This window comes from Rhinolophus sinicus, linkage group LG07 (genome assembly GCF_036562045.2).
Source record: "Rhinolophus sinicus isolate RSC01 linkage group LG07, ASM3656204v1, whole genome shotgun sequence".
Lineage (NCBI taxonomy): Eukaryota > Metazoa > Chordata > Mammalia > Chiroptera > Rhinolophidae > Rhinolophus > Rhinolophus sinicus.
The window spans coordinates 40,190,588-40,207,154 of record NC_133757.1 but is presented as its reverse complement, the minus strand read 5'-3'; the positions used below and the strand labels follow the sequence as shown (position 1 = coordinate 40,207,154).

At 38.4% G+C, this 16,567-nt stretch overlaps 1 protein-coding gene across 31 annotated transcripts in view; it reads left to right on the top strand.

Annotated features, from left to right (window-relative positions):
- ANK3 (ankyrin 3) overlaps positions 1–16,567 on the top strand; it is a 591,144-nt gene that overhangs the window by 416,732 nt on the left and 157,845 nt on the right. For all 31 annotated transcript variants that reach the window (XM_074339473.1, XM_074339469.1, XM_074339468.1 and 28 more), the window contains one exon: positions 7,562–7,660. In XM_074339473.1, the coding sequence (XP_074195574.1) occupies positions 7,562–7,660 (99 nt within the window). The remainder of the gene's footprint in view (positions 1–7,561; positions 7,661–16,567) is intronic.

Below are 16,567 nucleotides of genomic sequence, written 5' to 3'. Positions count from 1 at the left end.
TGTGAAATAAAGTACAAAACTAGATAGTACTTCTTTCTGGAGCTGTTGTGTATGTTAAATGAGATAAAGAGACATGGAATAGCTGTGAGTTTCCTTCCTCCTTTTGAGATGAATTGTCTCATATCTCTTGGCAGCCCTCTGGTGGAGGGACTGGAAGTATTTTGTCCATTATGAAGATGATAGTATAAGTTTATAGAGAATAAGACATATTCCCAATACCATCTGTCAGGAAAGTGAGATTTAGGGTCTCGTCTTCTTGTTTCTAATGAAATGTGCTTTCTACTAGACCTACATTAAGAAATGCAATTGAAGTAAAGTAGGAACCAGGATAGAATTCCCTAACTCCCTAAACTCATTATTAAAAATCTTTAGGGTGGCCGGTTAGCTCAGTTGGTTAGAGCGCAGTGCTCTTAATAAGGTTGCCGGTTCGATCCCTACATGGGCCACTGTGAGCTGCACACTCCACAACTAGATTGAAACAACTACTTGACTTGGAGCTGATGGGTCCTGGAAAAACACACTTAAATATAAAAAAAAAATTAAAAAAACAATCTTTGCATTTCTAACATAGTTTATAGTTTATGAAGTATAGTAAAAATATTTACTTTTGGAGTTAGAGTATTAAGAGAGACCGTTGTATAACATAATATAACAATATAATATCATACGATACATATTTCTGTAGAAGAGTATGAAGGAATATGCTGAATATGTAGAAATCCTGAGAGATCTTAGCTTGTTCTGGGTGATTTGCTTCTTTTTTCCCCTAAAAGTAGAAGGTAAAACATATTCTGCTTAACTGAGATATTTTTCACTCCTTCACTTCAATTATTGGTGCCTTCCAGACGTGTAGGTTATAAATGAAAAGTCTTATTGGAAAATCAAGATAGAAAGAGATTAGTGTAAAAGGACATGAATAAACTGGACGGGGGCTGAGATCACACATCCTCACATTAGGGGACACTGCAGTGATCCGTGTCACTTTGTTACATACTTGATTGTTATTGGCCCAGAGATTTGAGAGAATTAAACCTGCTGAGTAGTGTAATTTTGTTCAGTCAGAATTCTGAATATTTACCCAAATCATGTTAATGTTTTATATAAAATATTTTTATGGCCAATTTCCTTCATTGTTTGGAAAATATTTGTGTGTATGTAAGTGATTGCATTTTTGTCTTCATCTCCCATCTTCGAAAAGGGTTGAGGAGAAATAAATACTAGAGAAAGGAAGGCATTGGTTAATCAGATTTGCATTTTAACTTTTTTATGGTAAATACCCTATTTCCCCAAAAATAAGACCTAGCCAGACAATCAGCTCTAATGCGTCTTTTGGAGCAAATATTAATAGACGCAGTCTTACTTTACTAAAATATAAGACCAGGTATAATGAATAGACTAGAATATACTAGACTAGACTAGAATAGAATAGAATAGAATAGACTGGGTCTTACAGTAATTTTTGCTCCAAATGACGCATTAGAGCTGATTGTCTGGCTAGGTGTTATTTTCACGGAAACAGGGTAATGATTACATTGAATAGTTTAATGGGAAAGTTACATGAAGTAAGATGCTACTGTGCTAGAGATGAAAATAATTGTTCTTTCAATGAGCCTAGTGAAACGGAAGGGGCAATGCCTGGGAATTGGGAACCCCAGGGTGTTGGCCAAGCCTCAAGCTGTATGATTGTAGGCAATCACTTAACCTCCCTGGTCTCTTCCCTATGTGTAAAATAGGTCATTAGACTGAATGAACTCAGAAGTCCTCATCAGTTAAAACACAAAAATTTCCGAAATGTTAATGTATTGTATTACATTGACTGTTGCATCTTTGGTACAAGAAAACATATTCTATTAAGAGCTAATTTATACAAAATTAGAATAGCATTTACTTTTGTTTTCGCTAAATTCAGGTCAGATTCAAAGGGAGAATTTGTGCTTATCCAAGTTTTAATTCAGGTTTCTTCTTAGAAAAATCTTAGATCTTTAACTCTAGCCAAACTTAATTTGATACATTAATGGGAAAAAAAGTAATAGTATATATTTTCCGTCAGCATATCTCCAAACTCAAAAGGTTCCTTCAAAGTTCAAATATTAGGAAAGTTAATGAGTAGGTAAAACCTGTAACTGGTCGGATCTGAGCCAGAAAGCATGGTGGTGGGACTGCAAACTAGGTAATAATAAAAAAGAAATACAACCATTTTTTCACTGTACATTATACAAATATACACAGAAATTTTTAGAAAAGTGTGAAGAAGCAGGAAATCATCTGTAATCTCCACTGAGAGATAAATTGTTAACATTTGGGCCAATGTCTCTATAGCCTTTTTAACATGTATAAAAATGAGAGTACGTTTTTCGTGTTCTTTTATATCTTACTTTTTACTTAACATATCATATTTCCTATGTTATTAATTTATCACAGTCTACCTTCAAATGCTATATCACTTTATACATAGTGTGAGAGCCTGACCACAGGTTAGTCCTAATTCTTCCCTCCCGTCTGTGTGCAGTTGATGTCTTACACTTTACTTTTGCACATATTGTAAATGTCACAATTTATTGTTCATATTTTTGCTTTAGACAATCAATTAGCTTTTATATTTGCCTTCATTTTTTCCCATTTCTATATTTCTTTGTGTAGGTCTCATTTTCTGTCTCTTATCATATTCCTACTGCCTAAAAAACCTCTTTTAACATTTTTTGTATTGCAAGTCTGCTCGTAATGAATTCTCTTAGCTTTTGATTCTCTTAAAAAGTCTTAATTTCTCCTTGATTTTTTTAAAGATATTTTCACTGGGCACAGACTTCTCATTTGACGTTTGTTATTTTCAGTATGTAAAGATGTCGTTTCTTTGTTTTCAGTATTGCATGATTTCTGATGAGTAGTGTCCTGTAATTACAGTAGTATCTTTGCTCTCTATATGAAATGTGTCCTTTTTCCTCTGGCTACCTTCAAGATTTTTCTCTTTCATTTTTCAGGCATTTGCCTAATGTGTCTAGAGGTAGAATGTGTTTATTGTTTACTTCGCTTGGTGTCCTCTGAGCTTCTCGGATGTGTGGTTTGATGTATTTCATTATTTTGACATAATTGATTCTTAACTATTACCCTTTGAAATATTTCTTTTGCCCCGTTCTCTCTTCTTATGTAACTTCAATCAGCTGTTTTATACTGCCCCACGGCTCTTGGATGTTCTATTCTTTGTTTTCCACTCTTTTTTTCTGTTTGTGTTTCAGCTTCAATCACGTATATTGACATGTCTTTCAGTTCCCTGATTCTTTCTTCAGCTGTATGAAATCTACTGATGATGCCATCAAAGGAATTCATTTCTGATCTTGTGGTTTTTCTTATCAAGGGTTTCCACGTGACTCTTTCTTAGAAATTCCATCTGTTTGCTACCGTCCCATAACTTTGATGCATGTTGTTCATTGTTCACCTGTTCCACTATATAGAAAGCTGACTATTGTATGCGGAACAGGAGAGACTGAGGTAAATAGTACCTTTTCCTGGGAATGGGCATACCGCATCTTCTACCAGGCTGTAACTATGGAAGATCGAGCCCGTTTATTCAAAAGTTGAGCTGAGTTGATGTGTTCAGTGCACCCCAGTTTTTAAATTCTTCTAGAGGAAGTCTACCATTGCCTTACGCTTAGGGGGCTGGGTGGGGGGTGGTCCGTGAATTTTAATGGTGTCAGTGCTCCACAGTCAGCTTTCCTTGCACACCTGTTGCACAGAGGACATCTCTTGTCATGCTTCTGCCTGACCCCAGCAGTTGACTACTGTTGCTTGCTTCACCTGCTAGGTTCGTGCTGGGGCTGAGGATCTTTCATTTTGCTCAGCTTCTGTCTTAGGGAGTGTGCCTAGGCCTCAGGGCTGGGCTTCTCTTAGCATCCCTGCCCTTTCTACCACGGCACTCAGCCTCAGCCTTACGTGTGTCATAGATTTGAAGGCTCTTCATACAAAGTGTGCCAAACAAATGTATACACATTTTAAGAAAGGAAAAACTGTATTAAAATTGTAATCCTCTGTATATACCGATAACAAAAGATGAATACAAGTCACATTTGACTTCTGCAATTACAAGAGGTGCTCAAAATGGTTACTATCAGCATAATTTTAATACAGTTTTTTCCTTTCTTAAAATGTGTATACATTTTTTGGGCACCCTCTCTATATACTGCCAAATGGCATCCCAGAAAGCATGCACAAACTTGTATTTCACCAACTGCAAATGAGGGGTCTAGTAAACAAGTCCTTTTGTCTCTAACATTATTGGCCTCTTTTGATATGTTAGGATTCATCATTTTGTTGCTTGCTTATGCAATGGAAACGCAGCACCGGGCCTTGTACGTAAGTAAGGTATAAAAAGTTTTATTAGTTAGCTGAGGGATCAAAATATAAATACCCCATTGAGTAGTCCAAAGCTACCACTGTCATTTAGATTTGAATCTAATTGATAGAAGCAGTCACTACCTGAGTCAGCAATGCAAATGTTTGCATTTTATTCAGGAGCTCCATTTGACAATGATGAGAAGCAACAGCATTTAGACAGAGGCGTTATGATCCCTGAGTGAAAATACTGCTGCCCAAGGGTCTAGAACTGAATTCTCGTTCTGATTCTGCCTCGAATTAGCTGTCTCTTAAATATGCAAATTGCTGACCAGTTCTATTCCTCAGTTTATTTGTCTGTCAAGTGGGTTAATGATAGTTACCTTACTGCAGTAGATAGTTGTGAAGATAAAATAAAATTACATAGTAATTACATAGTAAGCCCTGTACAACACATTTTACGTGCTATAGAAATAGAAAATATTCCTCTAAAAGTTGTAGGAGAGGTGTAGAAAAATGTGGGAGTTAGGAATTCAAGGTACCCTTTTGACATCTGTGTATCTACTTATGAGTACATGCGTCTATGAGAATACATGAAGAGAACAAAATTAGAAGTAGAGTTCTTCCTCTCACTAAAATAGCCTACTTGTGATAAAGGTTAATTAAGTCCTTCTCAGCCAGGCAAAGGCACATTTTTTAAGGGAAATAGAATGTAAGCCCTGACTCACGTAGGGAAGTGATGAGTACTAGGTGTGACGGGTCTCGCTCTGGGCTCAGTAAGCCTCCTGTTAGACTGTTTCCTACAGACCTAGCCTGACACTCCACCTGCTAGCTCAGGGCTAGGATTCATCCACTGTGCTGCTTGGGTCGTTAGAGTGACACACATTTGTACTCGGACAACAGAGACGAGCAAGACAAAAAAATTATCAGGAAGTTTATTTGCTTCTGCCAGCTTTCATTCATACCGAAAAAGAGTCTACACCAGTGAAGACCAAAGCATATACAATGCACATATATGCTGTTTTTAATGCACATACACACACATATATATATATACTCGTATAGTTTTACTTCCTCTTTTGTAACCTGTGACATACAGTTAAAATGTTCAGTTGTAAGCTGATAATTCTAGAGTAGGGGTCAGCAAATGATTGTTCCCAGACAAAATCCAGCCCACCATCTATTTTTGTAAATAAAGTTTTATTAGAACACAACCACTCTTATTTCTGCATATGGCTGCTTTGTATATGGCTGCTTTACTTCTACTATTGGCAGAGCTGAGTAGTTGCAATAAAGATTGTATGGCCTGTGAAGATGAAAATATTTGCTATCTGGCCCTTTGTAGGAAAAGTTTGCCTACCCCTGGTCTAGAGCAACGATATGAGTCCTGCCCACTCCCCACCAGCATTACCAAAACAAATGTGTTTTACTCAGGTCTTTCTTCTTCTTTCATTTAATGACTTAATTACAGATTTATACTTTATCATAATGAGACATAAAGGATAATGAGATATAAAGGGTTCTTCAGATGGGAGAATGTACAATGGCTAAAAACATTTTATTAGAAACGTTTATAGAAAATACAGGGCAAAAAGCACGTGCTAAACAACACTCCATGAGGATGCAATCAGTCAAGTCCTGCGTGTAGAAAACTGTACACAATAACTTACCCAGTTTTTTCAATGAATATATGGACATGGAAAAACAAAAGTAGACTAGGGTACTTGTGGAGATTAAAAGAGTTTGAAGGGCCTGTTCAATCTAGAAGATATGAGTGTTCTAATTTGAACAACCCAAGTGAGATCACTGGAGATAGTGGGAGAAGCTGAACATTGGCAGGGTCTTAGTGTTAGGAAGTTATTTGTATTTTGTGACTTATGATGATGATATTTTATTTCTTTAAAAAATCCTTATCTGTTAGAGATAATTACATTGTAGTGGTTTATGGAGGAAATAATTTGATTCTTAGGATTGTTTTCCTACTCTTCTTAAACTCCCTCAGCAAGAAAACAAATAGTAGGGAAGATAGAAGAAATAATATTGGCAAAAGATTGATAATTATTAAAAATAGGGTGAGGAGTAAGTACATAAAGCTCTTTATGCTTTTCTCTCAAACTTTGTGTCTATCTGAAATTTTTCATTATAAAGTGTTCTTTAAAACCATGAGTGTGTATCAGATTTTAATTTGACTCATGGTTTTGCTAACTGTTTCCACGTCTGTAAAATTCATAATTCAGATTATATGTGACATTGTGAAGATTATGAAAATTAAATGAGATAAAGAGTCTAGCACAGGGCCTAACACACAGGAAATGATAAATACCGGCTAACTGTTATATTGTATCTGCTATCAAACAACAAAAATAGCACCCCTTTTGAGCCTAGGTTATGTATCATATAATAGACTTTTGTGAACAACAACCCTTAAACCCACACTGCTGCTACATAGGAATAAGGAACCGAAATAGAGATGTTTTTCACTATATGCATGTATTTCCTTGGAAGTCTGGAAGCAGTCGTAGCACCTTGTAAAGATACATGGAACAACTGTGGTATCGAGAAGATCATGATTGGAATTTCAGATTGTCCTAACATTATCGCTGTTCCTCCACAGTAGTTTAAAAAATATGTAGAAAAAAATAAACATAGTTTTCTGTGAGATTGCTAACAAATGCCTGTGAACACATTTTAGCCCAACGTACATGGGGAATCCTATGACTTATGTACAGTACTGACAGATTTCCCAGTTGGAGTTCCCTTTGTCTCTCTTTGACATCTTGTGCTCAAATGAACCCAGTTCAGAAGGCTCTGAGTGACATGAGATGGCTTTAACTCAGTCTAGGCTGACCTAATCAGCTGTTTCTTAGTCAGCCACTCATTAGCCAAGTTGTATCGCATAAATTTATAGAAAAACACATTGATTTAAAGGTGCAGGATTTTACAGCAAAAAAAAAAAAGTCTCATCCATCAAGCATCTCAAGTAACTGAAATAAATAAACTTGGACTCTACCCCCACGAAGTGTCTCTCTTAAAGTCCATGCTTTTGGGGAGCTCTCCTTCCAAAGGCAATGACTGCCTGAAATATTTAAAGCGTACTACTGTTCACAATAGAGGTTTAAAAAAAGAAGAAGAAGAAGAAGAACAATGAAGACAAGTCGGGGGCTGTTTAGGAAGCAATGTTTTAGTTGAATTGAAGTACAGAAATTGTACCTTTTCTTTCCCTCTTCTTCCACAGAATGACATCACTCCTTTACATGTTGCATCAAAAAGAGGAAATGCCAACATGGTAAAACTACTGCTTGATCGAGGAGCTAAAATCGATGCCAAAACGCGGGTAAGTGCAATTTATGTACATGGTTATATTTATTTTCAGGAAGTAGGAATAGTTTTGTTTTTTGTTTGTTTTTTTTAACATCTTTGCGCTGGCTCAACACTGGCTTTATTTTTGTTTAATTTGTTATAGTCTCTTGGAAAACGACTGCTGAGTTTATTCTTCTTAAAAAGGGATGGTGATCCATATTTATAAATCTTTAATACATGTTTAAATAGTGCATGGGTTTAATTATAAAAGCTCAGGCCAAAGACCTAGGGTTTTAGTTTAGTTAATATTCAAGAATTTAATCACTACTTGACACTGCAGGCTGATCTGTTCGATCAGCTTGATACTAAAAGAAATCTGTCTGCCTTGTGCACTGCTGGTGGGAATGCAAAATGGTGCAGTTTAGTATGGAAAACAGTATGGAGGTATCTCAAAAAACCAAAAATAGAATTATCATATGGTCCAGCAATTCACTTCTGGGTGTATACCCAAAAGAATTGAAAGTAGAATGATGGTTGCTTGGCAGACAAGAAAATGGGGAGCTGTTGTTCCGTGGGTATAGAGTTTCAGGTTTGCATGAAGAAAAAGTCCTAGAGAAGTTATACACCAATTTAAATATAGTTAACACTACTGACCTGTATACGTAAAAATTGTTAGGAGAGTAAATTTTGTATATTATATTGTTTTTTACCACAATTAAAAAAAAAAAAAACAACTATCTAGCGAGGTGTTTGGCATGTTGCTTATTTGATGTGACGCACTGTGAGGCAGGGAGAGAACAGACTTAGAATCAAGCTTGAATCCCAAATTCTAAGATTAGCTAGTAGACTCGGTAGGCTGTTTCATCTTCTGCATGTAATATCTCTCTCTGAAAATAAATAAGTGGCTACCATGCAGCACAGTTGCAAGAACAAACTAATATTTGTAAACTGCCAGTATAAAGTTGGCCAGAAATCAGTCTCAGCCAATTCTAGTGTGACTCACAGCTCCAATTATCATTCAAGTTCTAAGCACGGGATTTTCTTGTGTTTGTTGCAATGTATGATCAAGAGCGAGGCTAGTAAAAAGGTAGGCTAGCCATAAGCAGCCACCCATCTAAGGGTTTTGGATAGTTTTCCCTGTGTTATAATTGTACCTCCTATCATTCTGTGCTTCCTCCTTCAAGAATCCTGATCTCCATGTTTCTATAACTGGCCTGGTGACCTGAACTTAATTCCTGTAGTTCCTTGATTGACTATTTCATTTATTACTGACTACATTTATTCCCTCAATCAGTAAATGATTATTGAGTGCCTCCTGTGGGCCAGACATAGCTGGGTGATAGAGCAGGACAAGACACTTTCCTTGCCCTCATGAAGCTGATGGTGGTTCGTCTCCTGTATTCAAGCCCTAAGGCAGCCCAGCCATAGGTATTTGGCAGAAAACCCAGACTTCTTTTTCCTGATGACTACTGACCCTGAAAAACATGTACCGTGTTTCCCCAAAAATAAGACCTAGCCAGACCATCAGCTCTAATGCGTCTTTTCGAGCAAAAACTAATATAAGACCCGGTCTTATATTATACAATGTAATGTAATGTAATATAATATAATATAATACCCAGTCTTATTTTAATATAACATAAGACCCAATTTTATATAATATAATATAATATAATAATATAATATAATACCAGGTCTTATATTAATTTTTGCTCCAAAAGATGCATTAGAGCTGATGGTTTGGCTAGGTCTTATTTTGGGGGAAACACGGTATGTACCTTAAAAGAATAAGCTTTCTAGTAAGGAGGAGTGAAGAAAGTAAATGTTGGCCTCTAAAGGTCTGTCTGTCTGGGGAAGTGAATCGAGAGATCTCACGGAACTGATTTTGAATTGCTGGATCATGTGGTAATTCTATATTATTGAACTGACTTTTTCATTTAATCAGAAGCAGTTATCAATATGTAAAGAATGCTGAAACCATTGCCTTAAATGTCAGAAGTCTTCTGCTAAGTATGGGCCATTTAAAGAGATTGTAAAGAATAGAAGAGAGATGCATTGAGTATGCCACTTGATTATCAAAGAGAGGTAAAGGATCATTTGTAAATAGGGAGAATCTTTGTGAAGAGAAGGGAGGGATACTGCAGCCGAGCAGGACAGAGAAACTTGAAGAGATATATCTACATATCCAACTGGGGTTTTCATGTGTGTGTGGATTAGAAATTACCATATTTCTCTCTCTCTCTCTCGATAGTCATCAATTACCAAAATAGCAAAATAACATGTCAGGCATTTTGAATCCTTTATCAGATACTTGCTGTATTTGATACAATAAGAGGAGAAAATGGTACGTAAGAAATTGAGGCCCCATCTTTATGGGGTGTATAGTGTCACAGGGGAGAGCCAGGATGAAAACATAGAAAACTCTTCTTGATAAAAGTATCAGAGATATGCAATAATAGGCAAATTCAGTGTGCTACTTGGTTTCTGTGCCACTTGGCCTCCCTGTTCTCAAAGGCTGTCTTATTTTAAACAAGATGGAGACTCCCTTTTACCATTCATTCAGTTTTTACTTGGATTTACTTTTTCCTGTGTTGAGTGAGCAGTGTGTGAATGTGAGGAAGACGTGGAGAAGCCGAGCAGGGAAAAGCCTGTCATTCTGTTGTTGTCCTGCATAGAGTGGGGTGGGGATGGGATGTCAGTCGGGCACAGACTGAATTCCTGGCAGACTATATGGAAGAAAGTGGAGTACATACCCAAAATATGTAAACTCTTTTGTATTCTCTTCATCAAACCTTCCCTTCTCTCTTGCTGAAATGACTTAGTGATTTAGTATGTGAGCGAAAGGGGGGAGCCAGCTAAAATGTCAGAAAACCCTAGAGACAAGCCTCAAAACAGACAACATTTTTCATAAATACGAGTGTTAATGACCCAATCCAGTGGCTCTTAAGAAAATAGATATTGTTATCTACCAATCCATCTCCTACTGTTGTGGCTACCTTGTTGCATCAAGAATCTGACCTGGTAAACACCAGTCCCCCATGTGTAGAGATAGAAAATCAACTCTGGACTTCACCTCAGATGTCTTGTTCCCTTGCTCTGTTCCCTGTGTGGGTTGTTGACCTAATAAAGGATTCAGTTTAAAAACAGACCCTGAAAACCCTTTCATTAAGGAAATAAACTTGAATGGTGGTCAGAGCAAGATCCTACCAGCTGGAAAAGCAGGATGAGAGTGAATTTTATTTTTCCCTAGTGCCTGAACTCTAGCTTTAAGTGTGAGTAGCAAGTGATGAAATCGTGACCTTGGAAAAGTACGCTCCCCACCCCCACTCCCAAGCCTTAGTTTTCCACCCCATATAGAGAAGGATTTGTTCCTGATGACTTCACAAGCTCTCACAGCTGGTAGGGCACTGGATGTTGTAACTCTAAGAATAATTGGTTACTGTGAAAGCCAAGATGGTTATATGTGGTGGGGTGATGTCACTAAATGGCGAAGTAGGAGACCCCAGCATCCATCCCCCCACAAAGATCAACAATTAGACAACTATCCACAAACAAAAATGGCTTTGGGAGAGATCAGAAGTCCACCTAAAAAACTCAAGCAACATATTAGAACAACAATCACACACACAAAAAGAACACCCTCATATAACTGCACAAAAAGGGAAGGATGGCAGCTTCATTTTGCCTGCATTTTCCCATCTCCCAGACACACTGCTCAGCGCCAAGAGGGAACTACGGGAACTCCCCAACTAGAAAGATTCCCCTTACCAGAAAAGGAAAAGCAGGGTGAACAGCCTGTTTCCCCAGCCCTCCAGGGCACTGCACAAACGACCCATTTAGGCTTCACACACCTACCCGCCCTCTCCCCAAGCAGAGACTAGAAAAGCCAAGATAAGTAGAGATGGGAAGGAAGAAGGAAGAAGAGCAGGGCTGCCAGTATCAGCTGTGACTACAACAGAAGTGACTGCAGTTCCCTGTGACCTGCTCTGCAGAGAACCCCAGCGCTTCCACCGCTGAAGTAAGCAACAGCCAGCCTAGCTGCCACAGACCTCCTGCAGATTTCACTGGGTTTTGCCTCATAGATACTCCCATTTGCAGATGCCAGTCACCAGAGTTCCTCCTGCTCCCTCCGCTCCCAAGCTCCCCTGTCCAGAGCCCAGGATCCGCACCAGCAGCCAGCCCTGGCCTCTGCGGCTGCACAAGTACAAGGCACCAGCCTAGACCCCTGTGGATGACGCCAGCACTGGGCACGTGCTTGGGACTAGCCCCTCCAGCTTTCGTACAGCATCACCGGCCTGACCCTCATCACTAGCCTCGACTGCTGTACACCCACCTGTGGAAAGATCTGCAGCTACAGAAATGCACACCCACCACCCAAGGCCCTTACGGCTACGTATGGGCCTGAGTTTGGCTCTGTGCAGTCACTGGCCTCTGCCATTCGGCACATGTACACTTAACCACCCAACTGCTCCTGCATGCCCCCGAGCAAAACCTCATGACCAGCCCCCCCTGCCATGCACACACCCATGGGAGATCCTACAGCCACAGGAGCATGTTCAAGTAACCAGGGCCTCCACAGCTGCTTATGGGCCAGGATCTGGCCCTGTCTCCTGTCACTGGCCTGTACCACTGGGCTCATCGGCAGCTAGCTCCTCCAGCTGTGTACCGGCCTGTCCCATCCTGACTCCCAACAGCAGCCTCCCTGCAGTGTGCCTGTGGAAGGACCTTGCAGCCACAGTAATGCACGCTGACAGCCAGGGCCCCTTCAGTTAGCACTGCACCCACAGGTGGCCCAGGCCTTTGTAGCTGGTCCTGAAGCTGAGAGTGTGCGCACCTCCACTTCCTGCCAAAGTCCCTGGAGGTGCCGCTGAGCCATCCAACAGCCCAAAGGCTCAGCAGGATCATACAGTTGTCAACGCTGTGACCCCAGAAGCCTGAGCAGATGAAGTATCAGCCCACCCACCCACCCAGATCCAGAACCACCACACACCCATGCATTTGGTGCCCTGTACCTGCAGAGCCAGGGTTACAGCATGCTCCAGCACGCCCCCACCTGCAGGTGTAGGGCTTTCTATACCAAAGTCAACCTATACAGTCTGGAGGAGGTGACTTGTTTTTTAAATGCACAGACATCTCTACAAGGGATTATGCAGAATCAGGGAAATATGACATCACCAAAAGGAATGCAGTAAACTTCCAGTAACTGAACCCAAAGAAATGAAGCTACCGGGCTTGCCAAAGAAAAGATTTGAAATAATTGTCCTAAGGATACTCAGAGAGTTACAAGAAAACACAGATAGAATATTTAATGAAATCAGGGGAAAAATACAAGAATTAAGTGGAAAGTTCAACAAAGAGATAGAAAACATAAAAAAGACAACCAAACATACATTTTGGAGGTAAAGAATAAATGACTGAACTGCAGAATTTAATAGAGAGCCTCAGTAGCAGCCTGGAATAAACAGAAGAAAGAGCATTTGAAATTATCCAGTCAGAGAAACAAAAGGAAAAAGAATAAGGAACATACAGTACTTGTGGGACACCATTAAATGCAAATAATCTATCCACCATCGGAGTCCCAGAAAGAGAAGAGAGACTCACTGATGACTTAATAAATTGGGTTGATGACACCACCCGCCCCCAACTCTGGAGAATTATGGGCTCAGCCGGGGAGGAGCCTGGACAAAGAAGTTGGAGAACAGGAGTTGGAGTTTTTAAGAAGAAATATTAAAGAAAAAGCACCTACTCGTTTTATGCAAAAAAAATCATTATATATCTCTTTATTGATTAGTTGATAAAGTTTTACTACAGCATTTAAACTGTGTTTTCAAAAGATGTTTTGAAACATTTCAATAAAGGCTAGCAATACCTCTTCTGGGTATCTATTCAAAGGAGAAATGAAATCACTGTCTTGAAGAGATATCTACACTCCCGTGTTCATTGCAGCATTGTTCACAGCCAAGACATGAAAACAACTAAGTGTCCATCAACCAATGAATAGATAAAAAGAGTGATACACACACACACACACACACACATATACCGGGGTGCCAAAAAAATGTACACATTTTAAGAGATGTCATCTATGCATTACTTTTCGAAGTTGACTTGAATATATATATATATATGAGAGAGGGAGAGAATATTATTCAGCCATAAAAATAAAAGCAAGCATGACATTTGCAACAACATTGATGGACCTCATGCTAAGTGGAGAGCATTATCCTAAATAAGTCAGACAGAAAGACAAATACTATGATATCACTTATATCTGGACTCTGAAAACATAAAACTCATTGAAACAGAGTAGAACAGTGGTTGCCAGTGGCTGACAGGTGGGGGAAATGGGAAGATGTTGGTCAGAGAATACAGACTATCAGTTATAAGATGCATAAGTTCAGGGATCTAAGGTCCATCCTGGTAACTAGAGTCGGCAATATTTTATACTCGAAAGTTGCTATGAGAGTAGAGCGTCAATGTTCTCACCATAGCAACAACAAAATTTATGTGAGGTGAAGAATGTGTTAACTATGTCAATTATATCTTAATAAAGCTAGAGCACGAAGGATGATTCTATGTGCATCCTTGAAGGAGTTTAGCTAGGACCTGATGAATGACAAAGCCTTATGGTTCTGTTTCTATTTTGCTCATTTGGAGAAAGCTTTTCCTATTTCCCCTGTCCCACATGCTAGCCGATATCAACTGCCTGGTTATCTTACTATGCTGCAGAATTGACAGTAGTAAGTATACAGCTTATGTACATACTTGCAATAATGGTGGCAAATGTGCTGAGGTAGAAAATATATAGGCAAATTTTTCAATCTGGTGTATATGCAGCATCCTAATTTTAAAATGATTTCTGAAATCTATTTACTCAACAATGTCTTAAAGGGCTTTATTTGTGTCTTTATAGACTAAATGCTTTGCTAAGAATGGCTACTTGTGGTAGTCTATTATTTCTTTCCATTTAACTCTTGCTCTCTGCAAAGCTGGCATATGTATTTGTATACTTATTGAAGGAAGGTACTTTGCAATGCATGGTCTCTTGTCATTTTCATTTTCCTTTGCATCAATTCACAGCCTAATCAGAGGCTCAATATGAACCTAAATTCAGAACCATTTCAGAATTTGTGGCATCTTCTGAGCTCTCCATCATTATTCGCTGACTCTTCTCCATCCAATAATAAAGGCAGCTGGCTTCTATCTAGTGCTTCAGAGAAGATGCTGAAATTCCAGGTGGAGTCAGTAATCGCAGTACTCTGATTGCCAGAGTGCTGCTCTAGCCTTGCCTCTGCCAACTTCCAGCCTTCCTAGTATGTGCCATCACCCACACCTCATATAGTCCCATGAGCTTACGTCCGAAGCTACACCTTGACACTGAGATGCACACATTTATCTTAGTATTCATAGCACTTAGCACACTTTCTGCCACATACTAGATATTTAATAAGTGTTTACTGACTATATAGAAATAAGATACACTTCTTAATGTTACATTGCCAAAAAGTCTTTATTTGACTTTATGCTGGATCTGTGGTAATGTAATTTTTCTCCCTGAAGTTAATGGCATCCAATTGATCTATAAGAATGAAGAGATATTTGTGCAAAAGTAGATAAAGGGTTTTCAGAGTACCTCAAATCTGTTAATTGTTAAATTCTTACTATTCTGGGAAGGTTTCAGGAGACACTTGGATGTCCTTTAAATATTAGGTTATTCTTTCCCAGAAATGCAGCTGGTTATATTTCTCAGGTTAAATGTGAAGGAAAAGGAAATATTGGTATTGACTGTTGCTTTCTATTATGTTTCCAGAAGTATGACTGCCTTGGTTAAAAATAAATCCTTGAAGAATATATTAAATATTTCATACTCATAAAATAGTCTCTATCAAAGGGAAAATTCTAATACAATGTTCCTCCTCACAGTGCTAATGTAGACATCTTGACAAGAGCATCTGAAATAGTGCAGAAGACTCTGGGGTTCTACATTAGTCAAGACTAATTTGAAAATATTTTTGTGTCATTTAAAAAAACATTCATTTTTAATTTTTGATTCAAAAATATTAAAAGTTAACTGAAAGCATTTATTTAGATTCCAAGGTGGTCAAGGGAACTTGCACCTTGTTTTCTCTGTGAATCTGCTCCAAAAAGAAATAGTCTTAGTTTTTTGTTTTGTTTTTTTAATGTACAGTGATCATGAAATTCCCTTAGCTTTCCAAACATGAAAATCTCTTTGAAGGAAAGAAAGTTTTTGAGAGTTGCCAAGAGTTCTGAGAACATGACGGGAGCACTTTTTTTCTCTCTTTCTCTGTCTCTGTCCCTCCCCACTTCCCTACCACACCTCCAATGACTTTATACCGTATAGGAAACCTCATTTCCTTTACCAAATTAGAGATCTAATTAAATGTTGAGTAAATTTCATATGCCAGTTAAGCCTTGTTCTCTTGAAGAATCTACAAAAGCTGCTCAGGACAGTTATTTTTCTTAAGTGCTATGTGGATCAAAACACTGGTGCTCAGAAAGTATCTGCTTTTTCTCCTTATTTCCTTTTATATAGGTTGGTAACGCTCACATCCTATTTCTTTTAAATAACTCTACATTCATTAGACACATGCGTACTCTATAGTTATCAACTATAAGCAGCTTAATTATCCTTCTTCCCCGAAGGAAAAATACAATAAATAAAGTCATTAATGGTTTTTTTTTCATTGTGAACCTTAATTTTAATTGATTTTTCCGTCTAACATCTTAGAAGAACTATATAGAAAGTCCCTTTATATATTTAAAATTATATTTTATAGTAAGTTATTCTGTTTCTACCTACTCAAAGTTCAAGAATTTCCTTAGCATTTCATAGAAGGAATATGATAAAAAGGAATATCATAGAATATGGAATATAGAACATAGAACATAGGAATATCATAGAAGGAATATCATAGAAGGA